The sequence below is a fragment of the Centropristis striata genome, chromosome 10 (assembly GCF_030273125.1).
Source record: "Centropristis striata isolate RG_2023a ecotype Rhode Island chromosome 10, C.striata_1.0, whole genome shotgun sequence".
In the NCBI taxonomy this organism is placed as follows: Eukaryota; Metazoa; Chordata; class Actinopteri; order Perciformes; family Serranidae; genus Centropristis; species Centropristis striata.
The window spans coordinates 15370373-15382036 of NC_081526.1; the positions used below are offsets into that span (position 1 = coordinate 15370373).

The 11664-nt window shown below is 38.6% G+C and overlaps 1 protein-coding gene across 1 annotated transcript; it reads right to left on the bottom strand.

Annotated features, from left to right (window-relative positions):
• Positions 1 to 382: 382 nt before the first annotated feature.
• Positions 383 to 10419, bottom strand: katnal1 (katanin p60 subunit A-like 1). Its single transcript, XM_059343581.1, has 11 exons — positions 10294 to 10419; positions 9188 to 9361; positions 8050 to 8210; positions 6917 to 7088; positions 6654 to 6781; positions 6443 to 6548; positions 4618 to 4776; positions 4403 to 4529; positions 4008 to 4142; positions 3773 to 3899; positions 383 to 1889 (listed from the first exon to the last, which is right to left on the bottom strand). The coding sequence occupies exons 1-11, from the start codon at positions 10297 to 10299 to the stop codon at positions 1691 to 1693; spliced, it is 1494 nt and encodes a 497-aa protein (XP_059199564.1). The 5' UTR covers positions 10300 to 10419; the 3' UTR covers positions 383 to 1690.
• Positions 10420 to 11664: the final 1245 nt, after the last annotated feature.

Here is an 11664-nt window from a genome sequence, read left to right on the forward strand (position 1 = left end):
TAGCTGAAATACTGATCATACTTAGATTACTTTATTCATCCCCGATGGGGAATTCTGTAAAACTTATTTTGCATGTAATTATATGTCTTGTATCTCACATCATAGGTTTATTATACTACAATAAAATAACCCCCATTTAATTCAAACAGCAATTTAGAAGTGTTTAATCTTGTCTTCATGGACCTATTAAGTGGGCTTTAAGTTTTTTTTTGGTCAAACTGCCATTTCCAAGAATTAACTTCCACACTTTCATTAATTTTGATAGCTTCAGCATCATCGAATAATTCTGCAATTTAACATAAAATGTGATTTAACAAGATAGTTAAAGACCTGACTCACTTTTGGGTGATCATTATAATAATTCCATTCCACACAGAAACCATTGAGTAGGAGAGATTCCAGGCGAGAATTGCCCGTATGTTTTAATAAACAATCCATGGGTCCAGCAGCCATGTGCTTTTTGTTTGACTACATTTGTTTGTCTCAACAGAATTAAAATTAACGATTATTAAAAACAACACAGGAACACAAACACCGTTTCTACACAAAACAGAAAAAAACATATAATTGTGTTTTTTCAAGTGTGTTCAGTCAGTAGTATGTACATGGGCTCCTGAAGGAAATACATTAAAAGTGCTCAAACGTACAGTTCTTTAAGACAAAAAAACTCGTGCAAGAAACATCCACTTCTAACAGATTTGTTCTTAAGTGACACGTTTAAGTGGTTTAAGAAGATTTGTTGTTGATTATCACCTTCATCATAGTTTGCCAATTTATTGAGAGATTCTGCAATGTTCTCATTTCGTCACAAGCAATATTTTGGCAGGATTTTCTTAATAATTGTGGAAATTCCCTCATGCCTCAGGGTTTTTATGCAGGACGATTTCCTGGTGAACTTACTCTGTTGTTGCAGTTGTATTAAGATTTTCTAATTAATCGGTTCTGCTAATACAATTACAAAAACTGCTGCACCTATTATGCTTTTACCTTTTGGTTTCTGACAGCAGGGTGTGAAGCTCAACAGCGTGAAATTCATCTTTTCACTCTTCAAAAAACATTTTATAAAGGAAAATTGCCCACAGGCTGAGCAGAATGGGGAATTACAAAGCAATTTTAAGGCCAGTGATTATCCAAATTATTAAATTTCACAAAAGCTCACGTACTTGTAAACAGCTGGCATTCACCAGGTTGATTTAAGCAGCAATTTGCAGCAATTTTGTTTTTGATTATTTGAGGTACGAACAATCTTCACAAAAGAAGTAAGACATTTAGGATAATAATCGCAAAACATTCTTGCACGAGGCCTAATATTCTAAGTAAAACTAGAGTGCATTCCCTTGTCTACCTGTGTGTATTAGGCTACTTTTACATTAAGTTCCCCTTTCCTCCTCACGTAACTTTAGTCAGTCAGCAGCTGGACGATTTATAGTCTCTACACGGACAAATATATTGAAGCAACGACGAGGGTAGTGTCTGTGAAAGGGCAGGAGTGAAGCCACGAAGAGTTTTCATCATCCTCTCTCAAAGGCATCAGTTTTCTCATGTGAACGTTTATAACCTTGATCCCAGATGTGCTGCCTGGTTCACACACTACAGTTCACTCCGCTCCGTGACATACAGTCCCTCGTCTTCAAGGCTTTCATCATTTTCAAAGTACTCTGGTCCCTCTAGGTCTACACAGCTCAGTTCTCTATACTGAACCAAACTCAGCCATCCAGGCTTCGTATTTTTCCAGGTCGGCAGCAGAGACAGACTTTGAGATCTTCTTTAGAGTGAGGGTGAAGTCCTCCATGGTCACGGGCATCTGCAGCTCGTCTTTGGACAGAGCTCGAATCTCCTCGGGGCTCAGACCTTGGATTCGACGACGCATTGCCATCATGGACGCATCCCTGGTGTACATGTAAAGACAGGAGCAGAGGGCTGAACCAGTGTCCAAACAAACATACACATAAAACTCCTTTTTTTATGTATTCATTGTAAGGATTAGTGTATTTGTACTAGGGTTGCAAAGGGGTGGACAATATATGGAAAATTCCCTGGAGCTTTCCACAGAAAGTTAAGCTGGGCAATTTTGGAAGTATTAAAAATGAATCAAAAATTAGTTTAAAAAAAAGTAAAATGACCCCCCCTCCCCTTCCAAATATTCTCCAAAAGTCCCATTCAAAATGTAAAAGATGAATTGAATACGTGATGGAGGAATTCACAGTGCATGTAGGGTGCGTGGCCCCAGCAGCCCTGTAGTGAGCAGTGTGCTATGTGTTTGAGGAATAGCAGATATTCAAGCGTACTTACATGAAATCTGGTTGTTTTTGTAAAGATTATAGAAAATATGTTTTCCCCAACTATATTTAAGTTCCTTGTTAAGGGCCAACCTCCAATTTTGTAATTCCCTGTTTATTCCCGTTCATTCCCATAAATTTCCCAAAAATTCACGTAAATTCCCATGGAAAGTTTACAGGGGTCACAGTCCAAGCAGAATAAAACGTATATACCGTAGATTGATGCAGATAATGCAGAAACAAATTTGGCATATGAGTCAGATGCACTAGATCAATTACAAATCGAACATAGGAGTTAAGGAACTGGCTGCAGGTTCCCGGTCAGATACAACAGCAATGGAGAGAGAGAGTTATGCATCAGACTAGGACCTCCACGGTTGTAGGGTAAGTGAATGGAAACCCATTCAAAATGCTAACACACACTTGACAGCATCACCCAGCTGTGTTGAACACCAAGATGAGGACAAATTAAAACGACGCCCTACTCTTTATCCCTGCAGTTTCCAAGCAGCCTTCAGATGCAAAAGCAGAATGGAATACTACTGAATTATTGAAGCAATTGGCATTTACACTGACATATAGCCTAGGGGAGCTAATTGTAATACTCCTCAAAATGCACATTTTATTTTTTGTTCTTTGTATTTAGTCTTTTCCGTTTCATAGCATAAGAGATTCTTTTCCGTTTTATAGCCTGTTATGACCTGCTGCCTTTTGGGAAAGTGTTAGTTCAGCGTTTGTAAATATAGATGTAATACAGAAGTCTTTGAAATGTTCCTTCATTTTATAGTTAAAATAGCTAACCAAATTTGCCAGTGGGAAAAAAGTTACCTCAGTCCCCAGTAAGATAATTATATCTATCTTTGACATGTTCATGACTGTCTCATGGAAAGAAACATCCTTAAGCATGTTTTTTTCTCCCCACAGTGACAGTCTCCTTCATACTGTTACACCCCTAAAACACACTTTATGGATTCCCTCCTTGGGGAGTTGTACTTCTCTATGAATGGATGAAGTCTAGCTGGGATCAATAAGCTACAGCTGGCTGAAATCCTGCAGGCTCCAAGCTGTGTGTGGATGATACTCTCACACACATCCAAGGTCAACACAACAATGTAAGCTGAAGATGAGCCAGAGATAACTTGTGCAACATAAAATACCTGTCATACCCAGTGAAGCTAACGTAGAAAGGGAACACAGCAAGGACGGGGTGAAGAGGAGAAGTGTTCAACCAGAGGAACTATGAGAAATAGTGTTCGGCATGTAAACATACTACAATAATCAATCAAAAAGCAAACAACAGATGTGTTTTTTATAGAGTTGAATTAATTCAAGTCAGAAGGTCGGAGACACTTCTCTTCAGCTCTCTGACACTTTACATCTCTGGCCTTTGTGTGTTCTAAATCTGTCTTTATGAGCGCTGTTTTATTAAAGGGAATGATGGATGATCGAATTTTTTATTTTAGTAACAAATGCTCATACACTCCCACACGCACCTGCAGACGTTGGTGATGTCCGCACCAGAGTAGCCCTCAATCTTCTCTGCAATGAGGTCCAGGTCCACGTCAGCAGCCACCTCCACCTCCCTCAGGTTGATCTTTAAAAGCTCTACACGACCCACAGCTACACACACAAAGAAAACAGCATTAGTCAGATATTTGGATGGTTGTGCACACAACCTCAAACAAGACTCAAACTGCTGCAGCACCAATGGCTGTGTGATTTGGTCACCTGTGGGCAGGGGGATGTAGATCCGCTTCTCCAGCCGTCGCCGTAACGCTTCATCGATGTCCCAGGGGAAGTTGGTGGCGGCAAGGACCATGACCATCTTTGAGGGGTCATCATTCTCCAAAGCCCCCCCAACGCCTGATCACAAAAAAAACAACACCTAAATTAGAATATGCACATTACTGTATCATTCATATCTTAGAATTTATCCAAGAAACCTTTCTGAATTGATTATTTTAATATTGGGCTTTCTACAGTTTTGTGTTATATTGAAAACATTGAGTAAATATTTTATCCCAACAAGAGTTCTGAAATCAAAATGTGCCAAATGCCAGAAGAAAACAGTCTTTATTGTAAACTTTATGCTTAAAACAGCTTCTCTTCTCTATTCCACTCACCGTCCATCTGAACCAGAAGTTCTGATTTGACCCTGCGGCTGGCTTCATGCTCATCAGATGTTCCTCTTCTGCCACAGATCGAATCAATCTCGTCTATGAAGATTGTTGTTGGAGCATAAAACCGAGCCTTCAGAAAAAAATGTTGTTTAAGACTTTTTCTCAAAGCATTCTGATTCTTTAGTTTAGTATTGTGAGGTTTGTGTACATATACGTACCATTTCGAAGAGCAGACGAACAAGTTTTTCTGACTCGCCCCTGTATTTGGAAGTGAGGGTGGAGGAGGACACGTTGAAGAAAGTAGTCCCACATTCTGTGGCCACAGCTTTGGCTAACATGGTCTTCCCTGTCCCCGGGGGGCCGACCATTAACACTCCCTGAAACAAAACGTTAAATCTTTTAACATCGGGACTACCACTTCTGCTCTGACATTTGATATTTCTGCATCTAATTTGTGTCTGAATTATGAAATGGACCAGTGGCACAATCCATAACATTTTTATGCAACTGCAGTCCACTGCTTCAGAATACACACATGCTAATTCCCTGCAGGATGCAGGAAACAAATTTTCATTCTAAAATATGGAAGCACACTGTACCGGTCAGAAGCACAGCAGGAGCAGGACTTTACTTCTATACTAAATGTCAAACAAATACCCAATACCTGCGGCCTACCTGTGTGCTGATAAACAATAATCTTTTTTTCCAAAACTAATTTATTAATCTTTCATTTTACTGAACTCTCAGTTATCTGAAAAAAGGCCTCTAACTAAATACAGAGTTCAATTATGCATGCATATATTAGAAAAATGAAAGGCACTGTGCTGATGAAAAGAACCCAGATAGTTTATTGATTTTCACATGGCGGGCCTGAGGCGGAGAAGGACTCACATGATAAAGTTCAACAGGGGCTGGAAAAAGAGAGACAGTGTGACTGAGCAGGCCCATAAATGTAGATTTTAGTGATGCAAGATTGGACATGTTGTGTGTTCAGAGTCTTCTGCATACCCTGGTTGTAACGAGTGGTTATTTGAGTTACTGTGAAACCAGTCTGGCCATTCTCCCTTGACCTCTGGCATCAACAAGGCATTTTGACCCAGAAAACTGCTGCACACTGGATATATTTTCTTTTTCCTGACCCTTCTCTGTAAACCATAGAGATGGATGTGCGTGAAAGTCCCAGTAGATCAGCAGTTTGTGAAATACTCAGACCAGCCCGTCTGGCACCAGCAACCATGCCATGTTTAAAGTCACTTAAATCACCTTTATCACTTGAACTTCAGCAGGTCGCCTTCACCATGTCTATATGACAAAATGCATTGAGTTGCTGCCATGTGATTGGCTGATTAGATATTTGCCCTAGTGAGCAGCATTAAGTCTACCTAATAAAGTGTCTGGTGAGTGTACGTAAGCATTTAAATTAAAGCTCTGTTTATATCTGAGCAAAAGAACAACAGTTTTAACAGGTTTAAATGTAGCTTAGTTTGTGTGCAGTGCAGGAGTTATAGGTTACTTTAACTTTGCAAAAACAAGTTGTACCAAACAAGTTAGTTACATTGTAGAATTAAGTCAAGTGTTAGTCAATTATTTTTACTGTCCAGTTACGGTTACTTGGATTTAACTACAGCACAACTGTGATTTTGTGGTGTATTCACCTGGAATTGCCGCTGGATTTAGGTTTTTTTATTTCATGAGCATATTTATGTGAAATACAGCCAAACTATAATTTATGCAGACACAACAAAGTAGAACAGAACTGATCAATCGTTGAATAATTAATGAGGTAATGGATATTTTGTTATTTTGTTTTTTCACTGAACACTGACTTTTAACTAACTTTCGTTCAGCTGGGGAACCAGGCTGCAGGACTCAGCTGGGCAGATTCTAAACTTTTTTCAAGTTTGAGTGCAGAACAATGAGGGCTGCTCATGGCTGGAAGAATTGCATCTCTATAGAGCAGACCCTAGAAACACCTGTAGCACAGTCGACTTAAGCAAGGACAGTTGTGTGTGTGTGTGTGTGTGTGTGTGTGTGTGTGTGTACCTTCCAGGGACGACGAATGCCCTTAAAGAAGTCGGGCATCCACATGGGCAACACCACCGCTTCTCTCAGTAGCTTCTTTGCATCTTCCAGATCAGCGATATCGTCCCTACAGATCATCCAGAGAACTCAGTCAGCAGTGCTAAGAGAAAAAACGTAACCTGACAGAAAAATGCATGAAGACGAATGTAAGAATCTGTGTATGCTACCATACCAGTGTACATTAGGGTTGCGGGACACAATATCTCTCTCCAGTGAGTCAACCAGGTCGCTGTCATATCCTGTGCCATCAAACCTCTTGTGCTCTACATCCCCTGGCGTGTCTCCCGCCACTTTCTTCCCCTGATGGAGAAAAAAAGAAGTAAAAAGATTAATAAAGCCAAAAAAGGGTTCAGGGAAAGACTGACTCTTTTCTTAAGGACCTCATGAATCCATCTATCCGTCCACTAAACCACAAATCGTCTGCTCTAGACTGACCTTTTCATCTTTGGCTTTTGTGCCTCGGGCGTCTCTGGATCCCGGACGGTCTGGTTTAGGGTTGGCCTGACCACGGGCTCCTGTCCCGGCCCCTCGATGCTGCAGACCAGGGGATTCCTTCCTCTGCTGCTTCACAGCACTATTGGGACGCTTCACTGCAACAACAGGATTCCTACAGAGACGCACACACATAGGAATAAAACTACAAACGTGTAATATAAGGACACACCTGCAGACAGAAACAATTTGCAATGAGAAAATTGTGGTAACAACAAGGTGTGCCAATGTTACCACAGAGCAGCATTAACTTTAAACCAGCTGCTCTAGTTCTCTGCGGAGGTAAAGCTTCTTAAGTCCGCGTTAATGACCAGACAGTAGAAAAAAATTCAACATGGTGAGTCACACTGTGCTGGTAGAGATGAAACAGATTATGCAAAACATGTCTCTTTGTACTTCAAAGGGCTTCTGTATAGAGGCATTTTGTTCTCCAGACTTTCTGGATTGTATCAATGACAATTAGTTTTGTCAGGAAGTAAAGAAGTTCCCTGGATCAGCGCCAAAGGTGGCTGAAAAAAAGACCCAACAAAAGAACATGCACACTGCAGTCTTGTTCCCAGTTCTCTTATTCTACATAAAACAAAATGAAAATTGATTGAAATGTGACAATAAAATGTTGATGATTAAAAAAAACATGTTGTCCTTATCCTTCATTCAGCCTTTTTATGTATAAGTCTATTTACAACCTCAATTCCCAAAAAGTTGGGACGTTTTCCAAAATGCAAATAAAATATAAATTGAAAACCATAAAAAAAATATCTATGTTTGATGTTCAAATATATACACTTTTGTCTTTAGCATGAATTCTGAATTTGATGTTTTATTAAATTGCATACAGCATCCCATTATTTTTTAAATCAGGGTTGTATATAAATACATTTATGAAATAAATAAATCAAACATGCATTGTGTATTATAAGATTGGATATAGGTTTGTTGACTTGTGTTTTTACACCAATACCTCAGCCATGTTTTGTTTTTGCTAGCACACATATTAGAACATAAAGTAGAATAAAGGTCCATTCAGTTATATCTTGTTATGGTTGACCATGTATGAAGCACACAGACACACAAACCTGTGTTCTGCAGGTGTGGGAGGGGGCCACACAGCTGGATCCTCGGGTCTGTCGTCGTATTGAGGAGCCAAGATGTCAGCTGGCTTCTCTGACTTAAAGCTCTCAAGCGTTCCCATGATGCCCTTCACCTGCTCATACTCCTCAGTCAGTTCCTGCCTGACCTGTTAACAGACAGAAGGAGGAAATTGTGTCAGCATTGCATCATAGACATCCAACTGAAAAACAGAGCAATTGATGTGTGGATGTCTGTAAACAACACAGGGTTTAGTGTCCAGCAAAGAAGGAAAAAAACTATAATAAGAAAACTGATCTGTCTCAAAAATTTGAGAAATCTAGAGAAAACAGAAGACGAAGCCAGAAACCCAATGTATTCTTACACTATTGACATTACAGCATGCTTTCACAATTATTCACAAATGGATTTAGTTTATTTTGTGTGACTGGGATTAACCAAACCAACAACAGAAGTATAGAACATTATGAATAGAGATGTAGAATAATACCTGTTTTTTGTGCGTGTTTTTTTTTTTTTTTTTTTTTTACAAATACAACCAGTGTTGCCATTACAGGAAAGTGTATCATTCAAAATGGTTTTGAAATATCTGTGTTAACTATTTGGTATTTCATATATATATATATATATATATATATATATATATATATATTAAAATGTTAAAGAAAAATAGAAATATTTAATTGAACAATAATATGTATATGTACACATTACAACAGAGAAATATAAAAATCATATAAACATTATAACTAATAAAAAATCCATAGGGTGCTTATCAGTCATTATCACATCTTCTCTTTATATTACTAACCATATAAGTGTGTTGAACAGATTACAGATTGCTATCATGGAGAGACAGTAATAGTGCCAGTCCTTGTCTCATCATGAGCACCTACTACTAAAATGAAAAGGTGTCCACATCTGTAAAAAAAAAACCAAAAAAACTAATTGTTCACTTTAACCATGCAAGTAAGTTTTTTCTAATGACAGACTGCAAAACGTCTATTTATTCCATCACTAGATCTTTCCATTCCAAATATTTGTAGTCCTGAGCTGCAGACACAGCACAGGCTCCCTGTAATGAAGGTTTAGTTACTGGTATAAGGAGATCTGGGGGGAACTCACCTGTTGCCATTTGACTTTAAGTGCAGGGTCTCTGAGGGACTGACAGTGCTTGTGGATCTGCTGGATGACACCTTGGTAGTACACAATGGAGGAGTCATAGTTCCCCAGCAAAGCATACTCACGGCCCTTCTTGGCGTTGTCACATATCTCTGCCAAATTCATGCTGAATAAAAGCTATATGGTGAGGTAAGGAGACAAAGAAATAAGATACTCACCAAGTACTTTGACTCAGCATTGAAACATTGACTTGGCTAATGGCTAGCTTTAAAGTATGTCGAAACAACATTTTCGTCCCTGTGTCCAAATTTCAAATCGCCCCACTGTTAAAATAATCGCCTACGTCATTTTTTGTCAAAATTGTTTTTTTTTTGTTGTTGCCTAAATCATCTCCTCATGACGCCAGCCACCTATGGTAAAATCACCTACATCCTCAGTTGAACAGAGTTCTTACCCCTTTAAGATAATGGCCTATGTCAAGTGTGTGACTTAAGCAGATTTATTATGCCTAAGTCAAAATAAAATGTGACTTAGGCAATTTTTTGAACATGCCTTTGTGACTTAAGCAAGATATGGTAACACTTTATTTTGAAGGTGTCTACATAAGAGTGACATGAGCGTGTCATAAACATGACATGGGGTGTGTCATGAACATTAATGACCCTTTGAAGTAACTTTAACAGGGTGACGATAGGCGACTATTTTAACAGCGTGACGATATCCTACGTATCAGACGATGGTGCAGCTTTAAAGTCAGGTGCATCAAATACTGCTAGCATGCAAACGGTAAAGCATGCCAGTTTAGCTAGCTGATGCCAGATACTGTGATTTTTAATCAGCGTGTTTACAGCGCAGACATTTCATCTGCCGTTTAAATCAAACCTCTATTCAGTAAGCTTATGGTCTTGTCTACAGCCTGTTATCTTGCCCGAAATTAGCTTTTGCTAGCTTACTGCTAGGCCACAGATAGCAAACAAAACGAATCGTGTTGCAATAAATAACGTAAACGCCACTTAATCCCCTCGGTATGAATTAAATATGAATATAGACCAAAGCAGCCTAAGTTATAGCCTTTAACTGCACACACAAGGTGAAAAAACTTCACATACCCGCATTAAAAGCACTTGTTTGTGTTGTTTGTTTGAATCAGAGGTCCTGTGTTAAGAGAAGTGTTACCATGGCCGCAGAGAGACGCCGTGTGAAGAATACAGGCGGCTCGATTACTGTGCTGCATTCAAGGACTCATTGCAAGCTGGTGAATATGACCACCCCTCGAAATAATCAGCAATTGAACTCAAGGAGAGCTGACTCCACCAAGAATTCACTATGAAGTGTTTTACTGTCGCAATAACTGTTTTTAGGACGTCGATTTAGAATTACAACACTACTTCTATTTAACTCTATGGAGTATTGGGCTATCCCCCCCCCCCCCCCCCCCCCCCCATTTAAAAAAAATATTTTTCGTGTCTTTTTAAGTTTTTTTGTGTCTTTTCTTTTTTGTCATTTTGTGTCTTTTTTTGGGTCATTTTGTGTCTTCTGTGTTGTTGTTTTTTGTCATTCTGTCTTCTCATTTTGTGTATTTTTTGGTGTTCTTGTGTCTTTTTTTTTGGTAATTTTGTGTATTTTTTTTTTTGTCATTTTGTGTCTTTTTATGTCTTTTTTTTAATAATATTGCGGCTTTTTTGGGTCATTTTTTGTCATTTTATGTCTTTTTGTGTATTTTTTTAGTCATTATGTGTCTTTTTTTGGTCATTTTGTCTTTTTTAGTCCTTTAGTCCAACATAAAATTTGTTCTTGAATCTTTTTTTTTTAACTTTCAAAACACTATCATAAATGTTGCAAATGTGAACAAATGTTGCAAATATAACATAGAAAGGTGGGTTACATCCAGTTCTATAATCGTATACAAAATATATTTCTTTGTACTTGTCTCCAGTTTTCCTTGGTATATCATCATCAAACTGAAACTGGCCTCATGGAGTTTACAAACAGAACGTTATAGGTAAATTTAAAGTAGGGCTCCACGCTGCTTTGTCTTCTAGTCTGGATGTCATGAAGAAGTCTGTTTTTTGGCGCTTTTGGAGACTCCAGAGGGTTAATATAACATTGCGGTTTGTTCATAGCCTGTATAAAAGATGACATATCGTTTGAACAAGACAGTGTGCTCGTTTACAGAATTTCACGAACACATCAGCGCTATGGCTGTGCAAAAAATGGCCACTAGTCGTCGCTAAAACCCATTCAAATATTGCAAAAACAAAATGAAGGATGAAGGAAAGCATCTTCACAAGTTCTTGTTTTTTTGGAGCTTTCTATTATATAATATGATGTGCATCAGCAGATTGAGTTTATCTTGTTAAAATCGATGTTCAGATTTCAATGTTTTCCTGAGTACCTCAAGGACTTCTTGTCCATATTGGTTGAATGAAGGATAAAGTTTGTTTCTTTTATGGTAAATAAATGCATAGAATATTATGAGC

Bases quoted from the DNA above. Each gene is read 5' to 3' on its own strand.
- katnal1 (XM_059343581.1), bottom strand. The intron at 6,782-6,916 runs GTCAGTCTAGAG...TTTCTCCATCAG, and splicing joins CAAAAGCCAAAGATGAAAAG to GGGAAGAAAGTGGCGGGAGA. The intron at 1,890-3,772 runs GTGCGTGTGGGA...CATGTACACCAG, and splicing joins GACATCACCAACGTCTGCAG to GGATGCGTCCATGATGGCAA.